The sequence below is a fragment of the Lissotriton vulgaris genome, chromosome 3_1 (genome assembly GCF_964263255.1).
Source record: "Lissotriton vulgaris chromosome 3_1, aLisVul1.2, whole genome shotgun sequence".
NCBI classification, from domain to species: Eukaryota; Metazoa; Chordata; class Amphibia; order Caudata; family Salamandridae; genus Lissotriton; species Lissotriton vulgaris.
The window spans coordinates 1537851657-1537873870 of record NC_141689.1 but is presented as its reverse complement, the minus strand read 5'-3'; the positions used below and the strand labels follow the sequence as shown (position 1 = coordinate 1537873870).

At 49.1% G+C, this 22214-nt stretch overlaps 1 protein-coding gene across 4 annotated transcripts in view; it reads left to right on the top strand.

Moving 5' to 3' along the window:
* The first annotated feature begins 460 nt into the window (after positions 1 to 460).
* NPNT (nephronectin) overlaps positions 461 to 22214 on the top strand; it is a 284483-nt gene continuing 262729 nt past the window's right edge. For 2 of the 4 annotated variants that reach the window (XM_086962033.1, XM_086962031.1), the window contains exons 1-2: positions 481 to 615; positions 15027 to 15127. In XM_086962033.1, the coding sequence (XP_086818159.1) occupies positions 539 to 615; positions 15027 to 15127 (178 nt within the window). In that variant the 5' untranslated portion in view covers positions 481 to 538. Of the gene's footprint in view, positions 616 to 15026; positions 15128 to 22214 lie in introns of all 4 variants that reach the window. The other 2 variants (XM_086962034.1, XM_086962032.1) reach the window with 2 other exon arrangements.

Here is a 22214-nt window from a genome sequence, read left to right as displayed (position 1 = left end):
GTTCTGCCCCAGGTGTTGCTGTCCCCGGTAGCTGGATCGGACGCTGTTCTGGGTCTGTGAGAGGGGTGTGCAGTCCAAGCGCTGTGCGGGATGGGGGTGGTATTCTGAGAGCTGCAGGCGGGGTACGTTTGGCGCTGTGCCATCAGTAGCCGATTCATTCAGTGTGCTGTACCAGTGGTGGGACGGGTCTGCAGGGTGCTGTGTGTCCTTCTGGGGGCTGTAATAGGCGGGTGCGTGTGGTGCTGCGCCACCGGTCGCCTTGGCGGCTTTAGAGTGTTGTAGTCGCGGTGGAACGGGCGTGCGGGATCTTCTAGGGCTGTAACAGGGGGTGCGTGCGGTGAGACGGGTGTGCGGGTCTCCAGGGTGCCCCCGCCCTGAGCAGCGCGTGCCGGGTGCCACTCCGCGGTGGGTGTGGCGGTGGGCGGGGCCAGGAGGCCGCGGCCTGGGGGATCCTTCTCCCAGAGGGGGCGGCGCTCCTCAGTCTGAGGGCAGCGGCGGGCGCGTCTGTGCCGGGACGGGGTGAGTGGAGAGAGACACCATGGAGCTGCCGCTGCTGCTGCTGGCCCTCTGCGGGCTCCGCCTGCTGCCGCCCGCTCGGGGCGACTTCGACGGCAGGTGAGGGGCGCGGGGGTGTCTGGGGCGCTGCCGGGGTAGGTACTGTGCCAGGGGCGCACCACCTCCTGGAGGTGGGAGGGTTGTCCCTGCTCGCTGACAGGGGCATGCCTGGCTCTGTGGTGCTCGGCGCGCTGCCTCGCGGCAGGTGTCTGGGGCCAGAGGCGCGAGGCACCTGCGCCCAGGGCGCGAGACCGGCGCGTGAGTGCGCTCCCAGCAGGTGCTTCTTCGGGTGGGCTCGGCACGAGACCAGCGCAGGTGCTTCTGAGGGTGGGCTCGCGCTCGCTGGCGGAGCGGGCTTTCTGTCAGACTGTGGCACGGGGTACTTTATTGAAGAAGAATCGCTGGGTGGAGGTGTCTACCGGGAGGGGCCCAGAGGTTCACACCAACGACCTCCATCCAGCGCGCACCTGATCCGCGCCATCCTCCTCAGAGGGACCCCGCAGCCACCGACAGCCCCGGGCCGGTGGGTCTCACCCGTGTCTCGCTCCGGTCAGCGAGCCTCGTCCTCTTCCCGAGGGCTCCAGTCGACCCCCGTGTGCCCCAGCGCCTCCTTTGCCACCTCTACCTCCTGGACCTCACCTCCCCTGCCCACGGGTCCCTCTCGTTCCCTCCTGGCTCTTGAGTGAGGAGTGACACCTTCCGTTACTTTTCTGACAATCGCCCCCCCTTCCCCTTCTCCCACCTTTCACCCATTGCCGACTTGTTTTCTACGGACCGAGTTACTATTTTATTCTCTCGCAACCCCCCCCCCCCCTCCCTTCACGCACACCGACATTTAAAACAATAAAATACCTCTCTGCCAATGTGTTTTGTGCAGAGGTCAAATGATGCGCGCCTCACCTCACCTGTGCGCGCTTCTTTCCGCCTTGACTCGACCTTGGAGCATCTGCGACTAGTGGGGGTCCTTGGTCGGGGGCACCTGTCTTTGATACCTCTGCCAAGCGTCCCACCCCGGTCTCGCTTCCGGGGACCCGGCCCGGGTCGCAGATGGCACCGTTAGTGTGAGGAACTCCCCGATCCCTGCACCCCTGGGCAGCTCTCGTGTTTCTGGTCCCGCAGTTGTTCTCCGCACCGCTCCATGTTACACATTCCACTAAACGCGCCACAGATCAGTAATCTGACTATCAGGATTACCAACTAATGTGATTTTTTCTTCTCTGTCTTCCCTGATCTTGCTGTTGTTATCTGCGTCTACGAATTATTTAAGCGCTGCGGATACTATGCACGTGGGTACTAAGCGCCGTACAAGTGCATTTAGCATAACATTTCCCTACTCACTCTTACGGGCACCCGAGTGCTCCTGGCTGCCAGTGTTAAACTCTTTCCCAAAATATGAGGCGGAGAGGACGTGCCCTCATTCCCGTGGACACCTCTGTGGGCGCAGCTTTCCGTTCCACCTCTCTTCTTGTTTCATTTGAGCTTTGCCATAATCTTGTGTTATTTATTATATATCTCAGCTGCCGGCTCTGCGGTTTGTTCTGTGCTAGTTTAGTGTCAGTAGTGTGTACTAGACGCAGAGTGGTCGATAACCAATGCCTGGGGTGGGTCCTGAGTGATACGGTTGTCTCGGTGGCATCTAATTATATTGCCTACTAACTTCTACCACTCGGCGCAGAGCTTTTAAATACATGTACAGATCTTTGGCTGTGTTTACTGGATTGTTGTAGAATATACAACGTGTTGACTTCACTAGGACACGAAGGTTTACAACTATTTTCCTGGGGTCCCCTGAAGACATGTTTCAACCTTGAACTATTAAATTGACTACACGTGTGATCGTGGGCAGCACACTTTCGCCTCATCGGGTCCAATACGTCGCAAGGAAATTGTATTCCTTCTCCCAGTTAAAGGGGAAAAGAAGAACTATATTTGGGGTGCACTGGAAACCTGACTCATGGACGCCGGTGCTGCTGCTTATGCCAGGCTCCTGCGGGGAGGAAGGGGGGGGGGGGGCACGGATGACCCTCTAGGTCGCCGGGTTAACCCCAGGATTGTATCACATCCAACAACGGACCTGGCCCAGTGGGGAGCACCGCGCAGAGCAACTGATGGTCGGGGGCGTAGCTGCTGTTGATGCAGCAGGTGCAGTGGCACCGGGGCCCACTGAGCCCTGATTATTGTTGTCTTTCACAGTGCAAACAGCAACCGTGGGTATTGGCTGCGCCACTGCTCCCGGCGGTGGTTCTCCCACATGCTCAGCTCGGAAGGGCCGTCCCAGCCCCGAGAGTTACCGTAGGTGGGAAGCGCCGCCGCTCAAGTTCAGGCATGAACTCGTCGAGGGAAGGGGGGAGGAAAGTGCCAGAGAGCAGGAATGTGTTTATAACAAGGGTGGAAGAGGGGCTGTCAGAAGCACACGCGAGAGCAGGCGTGCTTGGCCAGCCCTGGGTATTTTATGAGGGGTGGGGGCTGCTTCCGTGTGTCTGTTTTCTAATCTCGCACAACGCAGCTTTTACACAGCTGTGCTCTCCCTCAGAAGTGGGGTATACGCATGCAAGACGGTATACACCGAATTCGTCTCATAAACCATCGCCGCCACCACAGGCCTGTTTGGAAGATGCTCCCCATCCTAGCGCCAGAAGTTATCTTTTTTGAATGTGTGATCTTGTGCCCGCGGCTGAAAGAAGCCCCGGCGGAAATAAGTGTGTATAGGTTTGAAATTACCAATAGGCTGTAAGAGTCCGAACCAACCTAAAGTTAGTCTGCCAGGCAGCGTTACGTTGTCACTCAATTTAGATTGAGCACATATGTGGTTAGTTTAATCTGTGGCAAATTCTGGGATGTGCCACGTCTGGGATGTTTTGACGTGTTGGGCACAGTTCTTTAATGCTTGCTGGAGCCAGCTGCTTCTGCGCGCTGTAACAGAGCTGTCAGTGCTGTGTGCAGAACTGTGGGCGCTGTGCCTGCCAGGAATTGGGGGGTTGCCAGTGCTCTGAGGCAGGGAGCAGCTTCCACTGCGCTACCTGACAGAATTGGGTCGCTTGTGTACCGCGTGGCACTGTTTCGCTGTTCTTATGTTCGGAGAAGAGCTGTCTGTTACTGTGATGGGTAACAGAACTAGGGTACTACTGTGTAGCAGAGCTGTTGTTACTGCTTCGTGGCTTGGCTCGATTGTTGCTTTGGCGAGCAGCCTTTTTGTACATCTAGCCCAAAGTACCTACCTTCTCAACCCGTGGGAGCAAAACAGTACCCCCAAAATGTTGATACCCCAAAAATACCTCTATTAGAGTTCCCATATTTCACTAGTTCGGAGACAGTGTTAATCCTCAATTCCCTGAGGGAATGTGGTGCCGTGATAAGGCACCCCCCAACAGCAAACTCTCACAAATACATTTAATTAAATAATTGTGGCCACTCAATAACTGAGTTCTAGATCAAATAAAAGTTAGAGGGTTTTATAACCAGATTTTAAATAAAGCGGAACAGATTCAACGCCATGAAGGCTCTCGACGCAGAGATATACAGAGAATGCAAAAATCTGAAATTATTCTAAGCCCCGAATGGGCAACAAAATCAAGAATAAAACTGACAACACCCTCGCAGCATCCAAGCCTTCAAGAAAGTCTTTAAACTATCCCCAAAAATCATGTTTTAAAAAAATATATATTATTCTAACATGAAATTACTGGATCTGCAGATTATCTGTGGTTGGAGCAAATGTAGCATTTCTTAAAAAAATTAGAGCACATCACACTGCGTTGCCACTCAAGCGCTATCTCACTGTGTGAATAATTATTCAGTACCCTCCACGCTAATGTCTTCCAGAGATGCTCGAACAAAACATTAACATGTTATGTGAATAAATAGGACTCAGTGGACAAACAGTAGGACCTTCGTAAATGTTTCAAGTTGGAATTTAATTGGGTACGGTTCATCAAGAGCAGATGAAAATAACAGTGGAAATAAACTAGTGCATTTCAGTTTGACTGTGTGCTACGGAGCTGGCGGAGAGAGAAGGTGGGCGGGGTGTGGGGAGGATGGAAAGCAGGATGAGTGACAGATGACGTCCATCCTGGTCAGGATTGAGTTTCTGTTTAAATGGGGCCAAGTTCACATATCAGAAAAACACTTCTACACATCAAAGAAGATTAGTTCCAAAAGCAACAGAACTACATCAGTGTATACTTGTAAAACCAAGTGTAAAAATGCATTCTGCACATTGTTAATGCACAAAACATAAGCCCATAAACATCTTTCACAGTTCTTTTGTTGCTTGATCTTCCGCCCAAAAACGCCTCTTCACTACGAGGACAAGTCCACTAGCACTGGGGCCTTCGCCAGACATGCAGACGGAGAGGGAAAAACCAGGGCTCTTTATTCTGACTCCGACATAGATTCCTCTTGCATAATGGGTTTTTGTTCCTGACACCTTCTGCTATGGAAGGCCTCTTCCTTTTTCAGGTTTGGTCCAGTGTAAGCTTTATTTGTGTGGCAGCCTTGTGTTTTCAATAAATCTATACTAGTATAATAAAGAGAGAGCCCAAACCTTTGAGGCGGGTAATCTCAGGAACCACAGCACCAATCACAACACCCAACACAGCGTTGGAAAGGGCAGTTGCAGCAGAAGGACATAGGCTATGCAGACGCCCACCATATACATTTAAAAGGTAAAAGAACCGTGCCAGCAAAGTAGTCCCTTGTGGGCGTGTCTGCGTTGTGCTGTGGGCGTGTGCCTGGGGCGTGTGGTACGTTCCGCCCTTCATGCCATGTCTCATATCGTGTGCTAATCCCATCCTGCTCCCTTTAAATACCCCTGCACCCCATAATCATAACCCACCCTTACTCCTTAAAATGCCCCAACACCCTTAAACACTAACCCATCTTAACTCTATAAATCTACCATGTACCCTAAACCCCAAACCTATCCCTAAACCCTAAAAATACCCCTGTACCCGAAAACCCAAACCTAGCCCTGAACCCTATAAATACCCCTGTACTTCAAACCCCAAACCTACTCCTGAACCCTAAAAATACCCCTGTACCCCAAAACCTAAACCTAGCCCTGAACCCTAAAAATACCACTGTACCCCTGAACCCTAAATACCCCTACACCCCAAAACCCAAACCTAGCCCTGACCCCTTAAAATACCCCTGTAACCCCAAACCTACCCCTGAACCCTAAAATCCCCCTGTACCCCAAAACCCAAACCTAGCCCTGAACCCTAAAAATAACCCTGTACCCAAAAACCCAAACCTACCCCTGAACCCTAAAATACCCCTGTACCCCAAAATCCAAACCTAGCCCTGAACCCTAAAAATACCCCTATACCCCAAAACCCAAACCTAGCCCTGAACCCTTAAAATACCCATGTACCCCAAAACCCAAACCTACCCCTGAACCCTAAAAATACCCCTATACCCCAAAACCCAAACCCAGCCCTGAACCCTAAAAATACCCCTGTACCCCAAAACCCATACCTATCCCTAAACCCTAAAACTATATCTGAACCCTTAAAATACCCAAACACCCCAAAACATATACCTCAGTACCCCAAAACATATACCCCCAATACCCATACTTACCTTATCCAAACATTAAAAAAAACATGCTTTTACCATTCATGCATTTACAACGAATTTCGTTGTAAATGTATGCGTGGTAAAAGCATATAAAATGTAATGCCATGCGTTATAATGGCATTCCGGAGTCATGGTACTTTCGTAAGGAAAGTATGCGGAGTGATGGTATGCGGAAAGAAAGTTGCGGAATAATGGGTGTTTACCCTCCCCCGGTAAGTACATTGGGGGCACGGTGGCCCACATCTCCAGCAACATACTCATATTTTTTCACCACCCATTTGAAAAATGCACAGGTCTCTCTCATTGATGGCCAGCACCGACATACACTTTTAGACACACCTCCCGCCACAAGTTCTAGAATTGTGAACTTTAGAGCAGGGGAGCTACGTTCGAATCTCGGCATCAGCTCAACATCCTGTGATTCCAGGCAAATCGCTATGTCTCCCCGTGCCTATCACAAATGAATGTGTTCTTCTGTAATGTAAATTGTGCTCATGCCATGTTGTCGAGTTCGCGCTATAAAATATTGCAAGGAAAAATAAAGTAGGGAAACTCGAATTCACACACTACTGACCGCGCACTCTTAAGTGCATCAGAAGTGCACTGTGAATCGGAGTGTTTCACAGGCCTGTCACAGATAAGAAATGCTATCTAAACGAAATCCTACAAAACAATATACTACTGTCCGGCATCAATTCATACCCGGACAACATCGGGACGGGCTGCTAGTATTTAATAAAAGTATACTCCTGCGGTCTCTCCCCATCATCTACTTGTTTGTTCAGGTGGAAACCAAAGTTTGCTTTCACCAATCACAGCTTGTGGCAAATGGTCAACCCACTTTGGCTGTGAAAGATGGCTTTTTGATTGATCATATTAACCACCTAAACAATACGTTTATTCCAGTGCCAAGGCAGCCAGACCAAAGTCTGCTTTTATTCCTGCATTAATTTCATGTTGTTTTACATTTATTTATTTATTTATTTTTATTTTTTAAAATTTTTGAAAACCTTTATTTCACAGGAGCACACAGCTATTCAGCCTAACATCCCGGAGGCAAGGCAGCATAGTAGGCAGAGCATAATAGTGCAAGTCAGGTATGGCAGGAAATTACAGGTTTATTTTATAATTTTATAACAGTAGAAGAAACGCCAAATGGCGCCGAAGAATGGCAATGGGAGAAGAATACAGCAAGGAATAGAAGGCCGGGAGGGGAAAGAGACCAGCAGCTCAGGAGTACAGAAGAGTGGAGGATGATAGGAGGGGGGGGGGGGGGGGGGAAAGCAGGATCAATCAGGTATCGTACACAGTCGGTGTCATAGGTCACAGTGACAGGTGCTCATCCAATGAAACAGGCTCGGGCGGCAGACACAAATCACCCCGGTAAGAATTCCAAGCACCCCACACCCTGTTCCATTTGTTAGGTTTACCCCTGGCAACATAGACAGTCTTCTCCCGGAACATACACCAATCCATATTGGCCTTCCATTGTACCACCAGGGGTGCCGTATTGGCCCCCCACCTCTGACCGATGTCTCTCTTGGCCACCATATTGCCTAGGGTCACCCACTGAGTTTGGGCAGTGTTGTGATCTGTTGGCTCCCAAATGTTAAGGAGGCACCTACGAGCTTCAGCCGCAATCCCCACTCCCAACACTTCGCTCATGACCCTGTGAATCCTCCTCCAGTAGGACACTATGGCCGGACATTCCCACAAGATGTGCAAGAAGGTAGCGAGGGTACCACAGCCTCGACGACAGAGGCCGTCGGGCGAGTAACCCATGTGTATAAGGCGGGGGCCAGTAACGTATACCCTGTGCAGGATTTTGAATTGGACCAGACGAAGCCGAGATGAGATGGCAACCTCCTTAGGGTAGGACACTGCACTCTGCCAGTCCTCCTCGTCGATTTTCAAGCCATCCGCTACCCACTGGTCTCGCAACCCAAGGAGTAGGTCAGTGCGAACATTAATTAGTTTTTTGTAAGACAGCGAGATTGCGCTATCGGGCATATGGCCGTCCAGCACTCTGTCCTCCAGCGGTGAGCTTTCCGGGATATCCTCCCCAGGGGTCATAGCAGAAAGCAAGGCATGCCTCAGCTGGGCATATCGGAAAAACTCCGAAGCACCCAGCTGGTACTCAGTCTGTAGCTGGGGGAAGGTCTTGATAGTCCCTTTGGAAACCACATCCTCCACCCTAGTGATGCCAATGAGGTCCCATTTGTCAAAGCCCTTGGTGTGCCATAGTCTGCCCAACATATCGGATTCATACAAAGGAGTGAAGCCGGTCAGTCTGCCCTGCCATCCCTGCACCTTGGTGATCGTACGCCAAATCGAGACTGCCGTCCTCGTGGGACCGGACATACGCCGATCCAGGGATCTGGAGTAAAGGGCTCGGTAATAATTACCACCACTCATAAGCCACCTGTCCATAGCGTAGCCGGGGCTATTCACCGGCCCATAAAACCCGTGATTGAGGGCTGCAAGCTGGGAGGCCCAATAATACCTACGAACATCTGGTAATGCTATGCCCCCGTCGTACCACGGGAGCGTGAGCTTCGAGATCGCCACCCGAGGGCGGCCATCCCAAAGTAGGACCCGCTGAAGACTCTCAACTTCCCGGAAATATCGGGCCGGTACCGGGTCTTGGGTGTTTTGCAGGGCATAGAGGAATCTGGGCAAGGACATCATTTTAAACAGGGCCGCTCGGCCAAGCAGGGAGAGCGGGAGCTTACGCCAACCCTCCACGTTGCGTCGAAGGCGCTGCAGTGGGGGGAGCAAGTTCTGGTCGTATCGAACCTTCGAGTTCCCAGAGATGTAGATCCCTAGGTACTTGAGGCCCTGTGTGGCCACCTGAATATTGCAGCCTCTGGGGAGGCGCGGCGTGTCCCCTTTCAATACATATAGGGAGGACTTGGCCCAATTGATAATCAGGCCAGAGTATCTCCCAAAGTGTCTGAGCACGTCACAGGCAACAATGAGAGACTTGTACGGGGACGTCAGATATAGGAGGATGTCGTCCGCGTACAGGGAGATACGGTCCTCGAAGTCAGGTGCCCAGGTAATTCCATGGAGGTCAGGGTGGAAGCGCAGTGTGGCCGCCAAGGGCTCGAGAGCCAGGGCAAAAAGGAGAGGCGACAGGGGGCAACCCTGCCTGGTACCCCTGTGAAGGACAAAAGACGTCGACAGGCGACCATTCACGGATACATTAGCCATTGGGCTGGCACAAAGGAGTTTCACCCAGCTGAGGAAGACCGGGCCAAAACCGAACTTAGCTAACACTGCCCAGAGGTAATTCCACTCGATGGAGTCAAACGCCATGGTGGCATCGAGGGATGCCAGAACAGCTGGCTCCGTAAGAGTGTGCGCCCTAGCCAGGGCGCCATGAAGCCGTCTCAAATTGAGGGCAGTGTTGCGGTGCGGAATAAAGCCCGACTGGTCCGGGTGCACCAAGTCGCCAATAACCCCAACCAGTCGGTTGGCAAGCAATTTGGCGAGTACCTTGGGTTCGGTGTTCAGGAGGGAGATAGGCCGGTATGAACGACACACATCCCTTGGTTTCCCGTCTTTGTGGATGACCACAATTGTGGCCACCCTCTGGTCAAGGGGGAGAACGCCGGCGTCTCGCGCCTCCAGGAACATAGTACGGAGATGCGGGGAGATCACATCAGGCCGTATCTTGTAAAGCTCTGCCGGGATTCCGTTGGGACCCGGCGCCTTGCCAGATCTCAAAGAGCGAATCGCAAGGGCAATCTCGTCCGAAGATATGTCCCTATCCAGATCCTCGCGATCCGCCTCAGAGAGACAGGGAAGATCCACGGTCGAAAGAAGTTCTGCCGAATCGGCCTCTGAGCAATCAGAAGTGGAGGTGTAAACACCCCTGAAATAGTCGGCAAAAGACTCGGCAATGGCGGAGGGGTCAGTGACAGGGGTTCCATCTGCCCCCAGGATCTCAGGTACAACCCGACTGGCCAACTCCCTCCTGTCCAAACAGGCCAACAGCTTGCCAGCCTTGTCTCCCACGTCATAGATACGGCCCTGCTGTTCCCTAGCCAGGGTCTGGGCGGCATTCGTAGCGAGATCTCGGTACTCCGATTGCTTTAGGGAAAGCGCATGGAGGAGGTCCGGGTTAGGTTCAGGATCCAGCTGGGCTTTGAGGTTCAAGATCTCTTCCTCGATACAAAGGAGATCGGCATCTCTATTCCGACGGGCCTCCGCTATTAGAGCGAATGCCGCGCCTCTCAGGACGGTCTTGAACGCCTCCCATAGGGTCGCGGCCGACCCAACCGAACCCTCATTCTCGGAGAAGTAAAGGTCTATAGCCTTGGCCAGCAGGGCACGGGTCCTTGGGTTACGAAAGTACCAAGGATTGACCGTTGCCGGTCGCACCGACAGGGCGATATCGAAGTCAAAGGAGACCAGGAGCGGCGAGTGATCAGAAACTCCTCGCGCCAGAAAACGAGCCTCAGCCACGGCTTTTACATTTATTTTTGTTAGTGGTCATTGTTTAACTTATTTTTTTTGTGAGCATATGCATTCAACCCTTACAATGCAGCACTTTTACTTTTTATTACTTTTAATGACTGTTTTAAATGTTTGGTAAAGGAAACATTGCATGCTTGCAAAGACTAGGCCTATTGGCTTTGCCTATACTAGTATTTTCTTGCTGCTATCAAATCACTGGGCAAGAACGTGCATACAGTGGCATTTTTTTATCTCACTGGGTCAGAGAATTTAAGTTCAGTTTCATATTTCTAGGATCTCAAACACCGCCTCAAACGTATATAGTTGAATGCTATCCATCCACCAAAGTGCTTCAATGCCTCCTCACAGATGTGAAGCTCTATGTAAAGGCAATCAAAAGCAATGCTGGGAGTCGGTAGGGGGCCATTGTTTTAAAATGGACAACAGACACAGCTGCTTATTTGATGCTAGCTAGTTGTCTAAAGAAGTTAATTTAGTTGTAGGTCTAGTGAATTGCCAACTTGGGAGTCAGAGTTGTTTAGATGCACCACCACCCACCCCAGGTTTTTCAGCCAGAAGCAAACATTTGTGTTTTTACGTTAGCACTTGGCCCCTTCTGGCCTGTGCTTTGGAGAGCCTTACAAACATCACAAATAAAATAAAATCTGATAGTGATATCCCTTGGCTTATTCCCGCACAGGACCCATGTCTGCCTCCTCAGACTGTTTATCAAGGTGATTCATGACCTGGCCTACTAAATCTTGCTGACTTCATCCCCCACCAGTCTCCTATTTGATCACTGTGTTCTGGTAACATTCACCTTCTCTTTCACCCTAACCCCACCACCACTTCTTCCACAGCCACTCATCTTACCTGCTTGGCGCACCGACCGGACCATCCTCTCAGCTGGTCTCATGTCCCTCCACTCATGGATTCAGACTTCTTTAAAATCCTGTCTCCTCAACCTAGAGCCATTCCAACACGCCTGCTTGAGCTTACATTCTCATAATTTAAGCGGCTGCCTGCATGGTGCACTGGTGTCAACCTCTCATAACACGTGCACACCGGTAAATCCCCCAAGCGCTATGTAGCATACTCGTATTGAGTGCCTTTGTAACTATGTCATTTTTCGTCTGCCGAGCTATCCACATAATTATGGATTTGCAGCCCTTGCAACATGATCCATCATCTGCTGCATAATTTGTAGATTTTAACAAAGTATGTTTCTTACTCTAACTGCTCAGACGTTTCTAAATATGCTGCCATGCATATGGGTGCGCAGTGGCAGGCTATCCCAGTGGCGTAACACGGGCCCCTGCAGTGCGGGATTGCCCCAGGCTGCTGGGGGCCCCCTCAGCACAGTACTCTGGCCTGAGAGCTCCTGATTAAATCCGGAGCAGGGAGTCCCTCAATGTACCTTGCAAGGTCCCCTCCTCAAGTTTCGTTACGCCATTGGTTATCTGGTCACCGTTAAAGTGCTGATTGCTGTATTTAAATATGAAACATTCTAATGAGGTGAAGCCTTTGCCCAGACAGTGTTAACATATATAAAATAGACAAAATAGTCAATAATACAACAAAATGTGCTGTATTATGCCACATAATGTGTTTTGTTGCCGTATAAAGTACTCACCCGCTGCATAATTTGGTTATCTCCTGCATAATTCCAGTGGCCCTGACATATTAACACAGTTTTTTTCGGGTTGGTGGTTACTGAAGATGAGAACCTGAGGAAGCAGGCGAGTACCTTCCTGCTCACTCCCATGGTGTTACTTCTGTGAGGCACCACCAACCCCCTTTCACATTTTTCTTTCATTCCTATAGTTGTTTCATGCATCTGTAGCATGATTGTATCACATGAGGGTATGGGTATAACTGTGGGAGGCACTAGTTAAAATCAACGCAGTAGACAATTTTTAAAAATTTTTAAATAAAAAACACGGTGACCCTCATCCTAATAGCACAGACAGTATATGATTAACCGCTGGCCCAACAGATTATTTGAGATATAACGGATTGGTTAGGATCTGAGCTGTAGATTCACCGCGTGAACAGGTCCTTTGTTGTGAATGACTCTGGTACAGAGTACCTGCACTTCTGTTTTTCTATTTCAAGCACTGCATATGGGTGTTGTGAAAATATTGTCCTTGCTGGTACTAGGGATGACTTTTTTTGCATATATAAATAGTTTGACTAATACGCCATCAGCTTTGTAGTCCTTGGCCTGTGTTCGATTAGGCAGCTCAAACAGGCTTACTTTGCTGCCTACGACTTGGGAAGGTCTGTGACACAAAAGAGGTTGGGAATGGGAAGCTTGTGTACCTCTCTCCTCTGTAACAAGCCTTTAAAAGCACGGGGCCCCGCAGAGCTCAGCTTTGAGCTCTTCTTTAATTAATGTCTATTTGGCTCCTCTGGCGGATGTCATCCAACCTTTCGATTTGAAGAGGGTGTCATATGCAGATGACACCCAGCTCATGTTCTCCTTTCAAGAGGTCAACAGCGAGCTGCTGAAGGATCCCTTTAATTCCTTCCGAATTAAGGTAGTGGAACAGATGAAGAAAAGTTGCCTAGAGCTTAATTCAGAGAAAACCGAAATACTGCTTTTTAACCCCTTCCATGCTGATGACGGAATCGCTCCGTCATCAGCTACAGTTGAGCTGTGCTGATGACGGAGCGGTTCCGTCATGGCCAGGCCGCCGCGCCTGCGCGGCGCTGATTTCGTGCCTGCGCGGGCGTTCTAAAGAGCGGGGCGGGTCATGACGGAACCGCTCCGTCACCAGCACAGCTCAACTGTAGCTGGTGACGGAGCGGTTCTGTCACCAGCATGCGGCGGCCGCGCGGCCGCCCCGCCCCTTTAGCGCTGCGGCGGAATAGCCGCCGCAGCGAAGGGGTTAAGTGTTCGCTGTCTATCTGGGCACCTGCTTGGTGGCCTTCTGAACCAGAGGTTCCCCCTGCCCCGGGAAATGTGGTCAGAATTGTGGCATAAAACTTGACAGAGATATTTCTTTTCGCCCTTAGGTGAGGGAGGCGACAGGGTCACGCTTTGTGCTTCTAGAATGATTAAACATTGAAAATGATCACCTCGCACATGAACTATGCTAACATTTCATATCTTCGCCTCCCTGAGATCTGATACACCGACTGCAAGTTGTGCAGAATGCAGCAGTAGACGTCTTCACAATCATCCTAGAGAGGAACCTATGACCTCCCATCTGAGTACCATACACTGGCCCTCAGTGCATAAGGCCATCTTGTTTACATTTGTATTGTTGACATCTAGAGCCTGCCACATGAAAGGCTCCTAATACCTGAGGGATAGAGTCATTCCCCTCCTCCCCTCAAGATCTGTGAGTTCAGGCAGCCAGCTTGTGCTGTAAGTTCCCGGATTGCAGCATGCTGGGGTGGGTGGACGCTCTTTCTCCGTCTTAGCTCCTAAAATGTGGAACAACGAGCTTCCTCTTTCCATTTGCAGCTCCTCCACGGTCCAGGGTTTCAAAACACAATATGACAATATGGTTATTCTGCTCCAAGTAGCCCTCCTTTGGTCTTCTTGATGTGCTACCTAGTGCCAGGGTGCCCTTTAGGCACCTGAGCGCTGTATAAATGGTTCATTTATTCATATCTTCATTTAGCCGCCTTTCACCCATGTCCTGCACAGGGGGAAGGAAGCCTATGTGGGCACGCGTCCAGGGGCGTAGCTACCAGGAGTTCAGTAGGCGCAGTCGCACTTGAGCCCTAGGGCCCCTCTGAAAGTACCCAATTATATCTATATTTTAAGACTCATCCGCCTGACAAGCGGAGTCCATTTTCCTTCCTTGCACCACAACCCATGGCACCTTTGGCACACCGAATCAAGCGTTCTATCTGGGAGTGGCACCGGTACATTGGAATTGGCGTCAGTCAAAAAAATGTGCTCACCAAACCTTTCTGTGTGTGCTTGGGGCATTCTGGGCCTAGGCTGAAGGATACAAAATCTGAGACAATGCATACACGTTCCAAAAACCTGAATTTGCGGAATTTATTGTAATTTCATTATGTTTCTTTGTATGTTGAGCCATTAGTACGCAGTGGTGTGTGTGTACTTGCAGAGAAGTGTGCCCCGTATCTCGTGTGAGTATCGATTTCAGGGTGAAGGTGCCCCTGGGGCAGATTGGTTTCAGTGGCAGTGAAAGGTGAGGGATTGACGGCTCTAGGGGTCAGTCACCCGGGTCAGTGCTGGCTGGCTCACAAAAGCCTCGGAGCCCCAAGCTGCACTGTTGCATGACACCTCGGAGCTGCTAAGAGGAAAATAAATGCAGTTTACGTCTCGAAACAAAAGGGCAGGCTGGCAAATATGGTAAAAGTTCTCCTAATATAGGGGAAACTAGGGCATGTGATAATGTTCTCTTTTTTTGTCTGGATTTTTTCTAATGTTTGTAATGTTGTTTTCACAGGTGGCCCAGACCAATGGTTTCGTCGGCGGGGCTGTGTCGGTACGGAGGCCGGGTGGACTGCTGTTGGGGTTGGGCGCGGCAGCCATGGGGCTCGTGCCAGCGTGAGTACCACAACCGCTTGGGGCTTGTAGCCACTTAGACGGGGCTTTTACACGTAGACACGCGCGCGCGCATACGCAGCCGGGCCTATTTGGTAAACAGAGCTTTGCATGTGCCTTATTGTCTGGTCAGGGCGGGAACCTGCTTTATGCAGAGTCCCACAGGGTATGGGGCATCCACGCGGTGAACGGGACGTAGGACACTCGCCACTGACGCCACACCCTGCACCTAGAGCAGAAGGGGTAGATGACTCGGTGTGTGTGTGTGTGTTTTAGGCAACCCATTAACTGCCGTTTTGTACTGGGGGAGAAGTTATACATAAAACACTTCGAAATATGACAACAAATAGATTTGAGGCCACAATGTTCTGCAGCTGGTAGAAGCGAGGACAGAGGATTTGGCATGATGCAGAGGCGTTATAGGTAGTTTGCTTTGCTTTGAGACATACAGGCCCAGATTTACAACGTTGGCATTACTTTTTTAACGCAACCCACGCAAAATCTTCTGCAGACATTAATAAACCGACACTAATCATGATTGGCGTTGGTTTATAACCGAAAGTAATGCAGTGCAATGTGTTGAGTGCGTTTCTTTGCATCAAGGGGGGGGGGGGGCGTTCCATGGGTGGTACATGGGCATTCAAGTGCAAGCACCCCATGGGTTTCAACGCAAATCCCTATCTCAAAGGGATTTGCACCAAAATCCTGCACCTCCCTGAGGCAGGGGTAACAAGGAGAAATGTTTTCATTTCTACTTGTTTTTCGTCTTTGCGTGTGCACTGCATTCTACAGCACACATAACGAGGAAAATGCCATTAGAGCAGTAAGGGTACCTTCCTGCACAAAACCGATGCTAGACACCCTTGCACTGTGGCTCAAGGGTGCCTGCCTTGGTGCATGGCAGCCACAAGTTGGCCAGTGCATAGAGAGAGCAGAACTGCACCACTTCTAACTAGACATGGCACAGCTCTGCTCTCTCCCTACACGCAACGCAGCAATTTTACTTGCTGCACTGGGTTGCATGACTTCTTTGTAAATATGCTCCACAGCTTTTCTTTCTGCATTTCTGCATAGGTCGATTCAGCATTTTCAACAGAGAGCACTTGCTTACATTCCCACTGAGCGCCCGTTTGCTTTTTTTTTTTCTCATGCATTGTTTGTAGTATTACTGAGGTTGAGCGATGTTAGTTTAACATTAAAAAACACTCCCTAATCCCACAGAAAATACCAATTATAAAATGTTACCATAATAAGTTCGCTTGTTATATATAACGCAAATGGTATGCGTAGGCCATTGAATAGTCAACACATTTCATATCAAATATCTCAGAAAGGTTGAGATTTTGGGATTTAGGTTATGTTGTAGTATCCGAAACTTGAGCTTTATGTATAGCAAAGTATATCCAGTACATCGCAGGAATGTGCACCATTATTATTAAAAACATTTTTGAGAGAAGTCTATCTTTGGCTTAAGATGACTAATTTGAAGAGATACAGTCCATAGTTTATGACAGGTATTAAGAGATTTTGACTGATATGTCGGAATCTAGAATGTGGCAGTCTCCCAATCAGAGTGTGCCAATTGACAGCTTTTTGGCCTTTGTTCCAGGGCAATTGCTTGATGAAGAGCAACAGGTTGAGTCAGTGTAGTGTGTAGACATTCATGGCTGATGTCTCTGTTCTCCAAAATATTAGGCCAATGTGATTGAATGAGCGTGTTCAAGATTGAAGCTTTTTATGAAAAGTGAGATGCATTGTTTTTTTACATTTCCCTGTGGCTCCTTATGATATTCTAGGGAGATGCTTCCTTCATAATGTGCAGTGTTCCCATTCTGGGATACCACTAAAAGTCACCATGGGTTATTACGTTTGTTTTCGGGCAGAGGACTTAATGTTTTTTTGTGTGTGCATTGGGCTAGTGCAGGACATATTCATGAGTGTGGCCAGCTTTGCCAGCTAGGGGGTGGAATGATGATTTATTTTTTAGGCACTCGCCCAATTCCATACTATATCACCAATTAATTGACCAAATATGAAAATAGGTGAAAATCAAAGTTTTAATTGTATCAAGATGATTCAAGCCAATCTACCAAGGAACAATACTCCCAAAAATTCAAGCAAGATATTAAAGCAGATCTTTGCAAAACTGAAAAGAGCCATTTTCAATGTACCTATTATTTGCCCCTCTTATTTTACCTAAAAAATGACAAATGCCTCCTGGATGCCCGTCTGGCCCTTATACCATAAGTAACTGTAAACAGTATTGAAGAATAAGACAATGAACAGTACTCTTACAAATAAATGTTCTAATTCCTCGTAGTGAAGTATAAAAAAAGCAATTTGTATTTTACCTAGTTAGGAGAATCTTGGTTAATCCGAATAGATATGTATAAGCGTTTTCCTTTTATCTTAGACAGTGCGGTGATTGGTCTGGAACCCAAGTCACTTTAAATGGTCCAACTCTTCAACACATCCTAAGGAATGGAGCAGGCTGGCACTTTAGTTGATGGTGAAGTTGCCCCCCCCCCCCACCTTTGATTAGAACAGAGGGTGCTGAAAGCCAAAATGAAGTCTTGCTGCTATTTTGCACCACACAGGACTGAGAAGTGAGAATGGTCTGTCACTGGATGTAGATGCAGGCCAGTCAGCCCTCTGGACTGATGAATTAGGCTGATAGTATCAGACAAGTTGTTTTGAGCAGTGGCCTTTACTCATTCATGAATGTGAGACGAGGGGGGGGGGGGGGGGGCTGGCAACGTTGACCAGTTTTTAAAAGTCTAACTGACAGGTTGGCTTAAATACCTAGAGTTGGTGACCCAACAACGCAGCAGTAGCTCAGAGACACTGAGAAACTCAATGGATGCCATGTGACAGCCTCATCAGAAATGCTCCATGATATATACACAAACTATCCCAAACTGTAGTTGAAGCTTTATCTGGATCTTAATAGGTGGATGACCAGTGCACCTGTGAGAGTCCCCACACCTTGAGAGAAGAGTTGACTACGGTCATAGTTTATCTGAACTGCACCACTGCAGCTGTGGCTGATCCTTGGGTCATCTGGCCCTGGTTCTCTTGGTGTGGCATGTCAGTTAGTGGTCTTCCAGCAGGAGGCACAAACAGTGCAGGTGCCCAAATACTTTCTGAGTAGGGTTTGCTGCTTCACAAACATCCACTAGCACTAAAGCAGAAGTCCGAGAAAGACCCAAACCTGAGCAGAAAATTCATAAAAGTAAAATCCTTTCTGTCCGACGGACCCACTCAAAAAGCCGACAGTGCACCGACAGAAGTGCCTTTACTTTCTTAGTGACAGTTATGTCTACCCAGCCAAACCCAGACTCTCGGACGCACACTCAAACCAATGGATATTTTGGTTACCTGAGGCAGCACCCTCCTGGTCCCTGAACTGTCAGTGTGAGGTCACCTACTCCACTTGAACCAATGGTGACCCAGCATAGAGCCACAATTTTAAACTTTTAAGAAACCAGGCCTTCCAGAGGCCCAACCTCTTGTCAACTGAGCCTTGAGCCAGGAATTAGCGCAGAAGCCCATCCAAGGAACTACCCTTACATGTTGCAATGCAAGGTTTTCCTTTTGGAGGCAACTGGTGCACACTAGAACTCTTCTGTTCACACTCCCTATTGTGACATTTGTTGTGGAAGCTCAGATTTCAACTGAAAGGTGGCGTGCCGAATTGACTGACCTACCTGTGACCTAGCAGCTGGCAAGGGGGCAGTTACACAAGCAATAAAACCCCCTGTTTCTAGGTCCTCTCCTCCCACCATTCTGGTGAATATATAACCTACCACAGACGTTACTCTGGAGTTGCTGCAAAGCTTGTGGTGTTCAAGTTTACCATGATCGTCAGGCCGTAAAGTATCACCTGCCATGTCCTTTGGATGGGGTTCGGAGCCGTGTTTTGTGTGGACCACAGGAGCTTCCAGCTGCAAGCGCTTACAGCCTTCCTTCCTCACCTTTGTATAAATACTGGGAGACTCCATGCTCAGCCTTGACCAGATGCTGATGAGTGTAGCTGTACTGGCCCGCTCCGCTCGAAAGCTACATGGAAGAATGGTGGTGCCTGCGCTTCTAAGATGAACGGTTCTCGCTTTACTGTGGGTGCAAAACCGTGAAAGGAGATGAGCAACACGCACATCCAGGAACATAGCGTTAACACTGGCTGACAAGAGGTCTTGGTGGTCCACCTGCCAAGACGTAGGCCTCAACTGTAGGGTACCAGTAGGCCTAGCCTTCTTCAGTGCGAAATCTTCTAACCTAGAGACAAGATGGCCTCTGTTTGTTCTGCCACATTTGCACTGTCAAGATTAAGAACATTTCACTTCCTTCTTGGGATTGCTTTATACGGGCTCCTTCCTTTGATCCGTGCCCATGTTTTTATCTCCTACAAAGTCACTTTCCCCCTTCAACCTGCCAGTGCTCGTTAGATCGTGCTTCTTTCCTCGGCATTACAAATTGTCGTCTGTGGACAATTGCTTACAAATAGTAAGTTACTTCCGTGTCTGTTGATAGGGAGAAGGTGATGTGTCTGTGGCATGCTGCTTGCGTTTCTGCATCCAAGAGGGGGTTACAAGCCCCGAAGGGCGACGTTGTCCCTCGGGTGCAAGATTCAATGTTTAACAACTGTGCCCCGGGAGAGTGTGACTGGACGAGACCAGGGCACAAGTCCTAAAATACAAGAAGTGGGGGGACGCTCAAAGTTAGATGGTGTCACCAGAATTGACGACACAACAGGAAGTGATGTCACCAAAGGGTCCTTCCCTTTGACCCTCTGTCGCCCCTCTGCGCTCAGGGCCTTGCTGGCTGACTTAGTGCATCATATTTTTTCAGATTTATGAAATTAGTGGATTAATGATGCATATTTAAAGTGCCAAGAAACGACTGGTGTGTGCTTTATGCATGGTTTTGTTATAGAGCCCCGCGATCTCTCCAACTGTGGCGTGGTTGCATTTATAGGTGTCTCTCCATCTCACGTGTTGTCCAGGAAGAGCTTCGGAGCATCAGACATCCAGCTCTTCTTCCAGGAAAGACCTGTGAGGCATGGGGGACGGCGTACACCCGGTAGAAAACAGTTAAAATAAGTGGGGGGGGGGGGGGCGGGGGGCGCCGTCCACTCGCGTGGTACCCCATCTCAAGCCCTGGACGAGACTTAGTGACGGAGGCAGCTATGTAAAGCGGTGTGCCCCGACGCCATGCCCTTAGTGAGACGCGGGAATGAAATTCACGTCAGCGCTGTCAGCATTCCCAGTTCTGGGCCTGCATGCAGTTGTGATGTGCATGTTTGGGTGTCCCATGCAAGTGGGGCCTGGGGCTTTACTCCAAGGATGGCTATAAGCAGTGCTCAGTGTGTAATACTAATAATATGAAGTTCAGGGACCCAATCATTTTGTCTGCCATCAGCCACCTCTTTTTGATTCCACCTCATGCCTTTTTCTCCCACCATCCTCCACTTTTTGCCTCTTCTTTAGCTCTGGTTATTTTTTTATCCCTGCTTACTACCTCGCTATTTTACGATCCTCCTGGTGCTGCAATTCTCTTGTTATTTTCTCCATTCTCTCTCTCTTGCTCTGGTTCAAAGTGTGATGTTGATGAAAAATAAGTCCCGCTCCCCAAAAGCCAGTGCCAGTGCCCAGCACCCTCAACCACCGCATTCACTAAGCACTGGCTGTAAGTCTGTCATGCCTTCAGTTGGGCACTGTGCTTCCACGTTGTCCTTGTGTGCTCAGACAGCGCACTGCTTCTCAAGGTAGTTTGTGTGAAGACTCTGGGGTGGCGGTTGAATAGTTTGTGCTGTACAGGGCTGTGTTCTCCTTTTGATCCAGTCACACTCGCATCCACCCAATCCACCATGGCACTTGCTTTTCCTCTGAGCCATGTTCAGCTCTTATGACCCTTCATCTCCGACAGTTGTTTACATCGCCCTCTGCGAAATACTCGTATGGAAATCTTACAAGATACTGTGCAGTCAGTCCATATTGCTAGAATCTTCTATTGAGCCCGAGTTGCATCTGATGAACAAACATTTTGTGCTGAATCAACCGCCCTGTGAAGAGCTTCATATTAATGCAAATGTTGCACATTTTGAGGCAAACAATCACTGCAAGGCAGGTTCATGAGCTGCCAGGAAAGTTGCCCTCAGGCATTGAAATATCTTTTGAGGGTTTTTTTTGCACAGTTAATCTAGCCCCACTGTATGGAGGACTGAAGCCTCTGCCTGCACAGAAGGAAGTCTGGAACTTCTCGATGCTCGACCTGTGATTGGTCTAGCCACCCTAGGGTAGGGTGTTTCGTATTAAGTGGTAGCAGAATCACTTTACTTGCATAAGATGAGGGTTGCTAAGAGAGAGAGAGGCTTTGTTAAGTTTAAGGCTTTTTCTAACAAAATAAGCTTGATATCTGAAAGTAGGGGCTCTCCAGATGACACCTGTCCAGCTGTCCTCATATTGCTGGTTATTCAGGAAACGTGTGTCTTTGAGTGTCTTAGCAGCAAGAGGGAACACTACTACATAATTTGTGTCAAGGCTGGTCCTGTGGCATGGAAATATAACAATACTAAACTAAAGCCAAGGGTGCCACAGCCCACTGGTGCCATTTTGTCCCCTGGTAGCAGCAAATATTGACTTCTTTTGCTGGGATGGGGAGGTCAAAATGGCACTTTGCCTAACGCAAGCAAATCTTTGTACCTACCCTGTTGTTTGGGACCAATTGCCATGAAACACTATTACATCTCTGGCTAGGCTACAAATTAAATGTGATGCAGCCGGTAAAATGTAATATTTGGAACCAGAAGACTTGTTTTCAACCCATGGTTTCCCATTTAACTTCAGTGTGCACATTTCTATATATCCTCCATTCTCTGTTCCTTTTTTTGGAATAAATGCTAATCTCCAGTATCTTTTGATACTTAGAAAACACAGGAAATAGTTTCCACGTCTGGGATAGTGGTAAAAATGTGGTCAAAGTTTACAAAGTCAATCTTTAACTAACAAAGGTGCCAGCTCTGGCAAATTCTGGATTGGACTGTTATCCCCAGGAGGCCATTCAAGAAGTTGTATCCAAGTATAGAGAAACA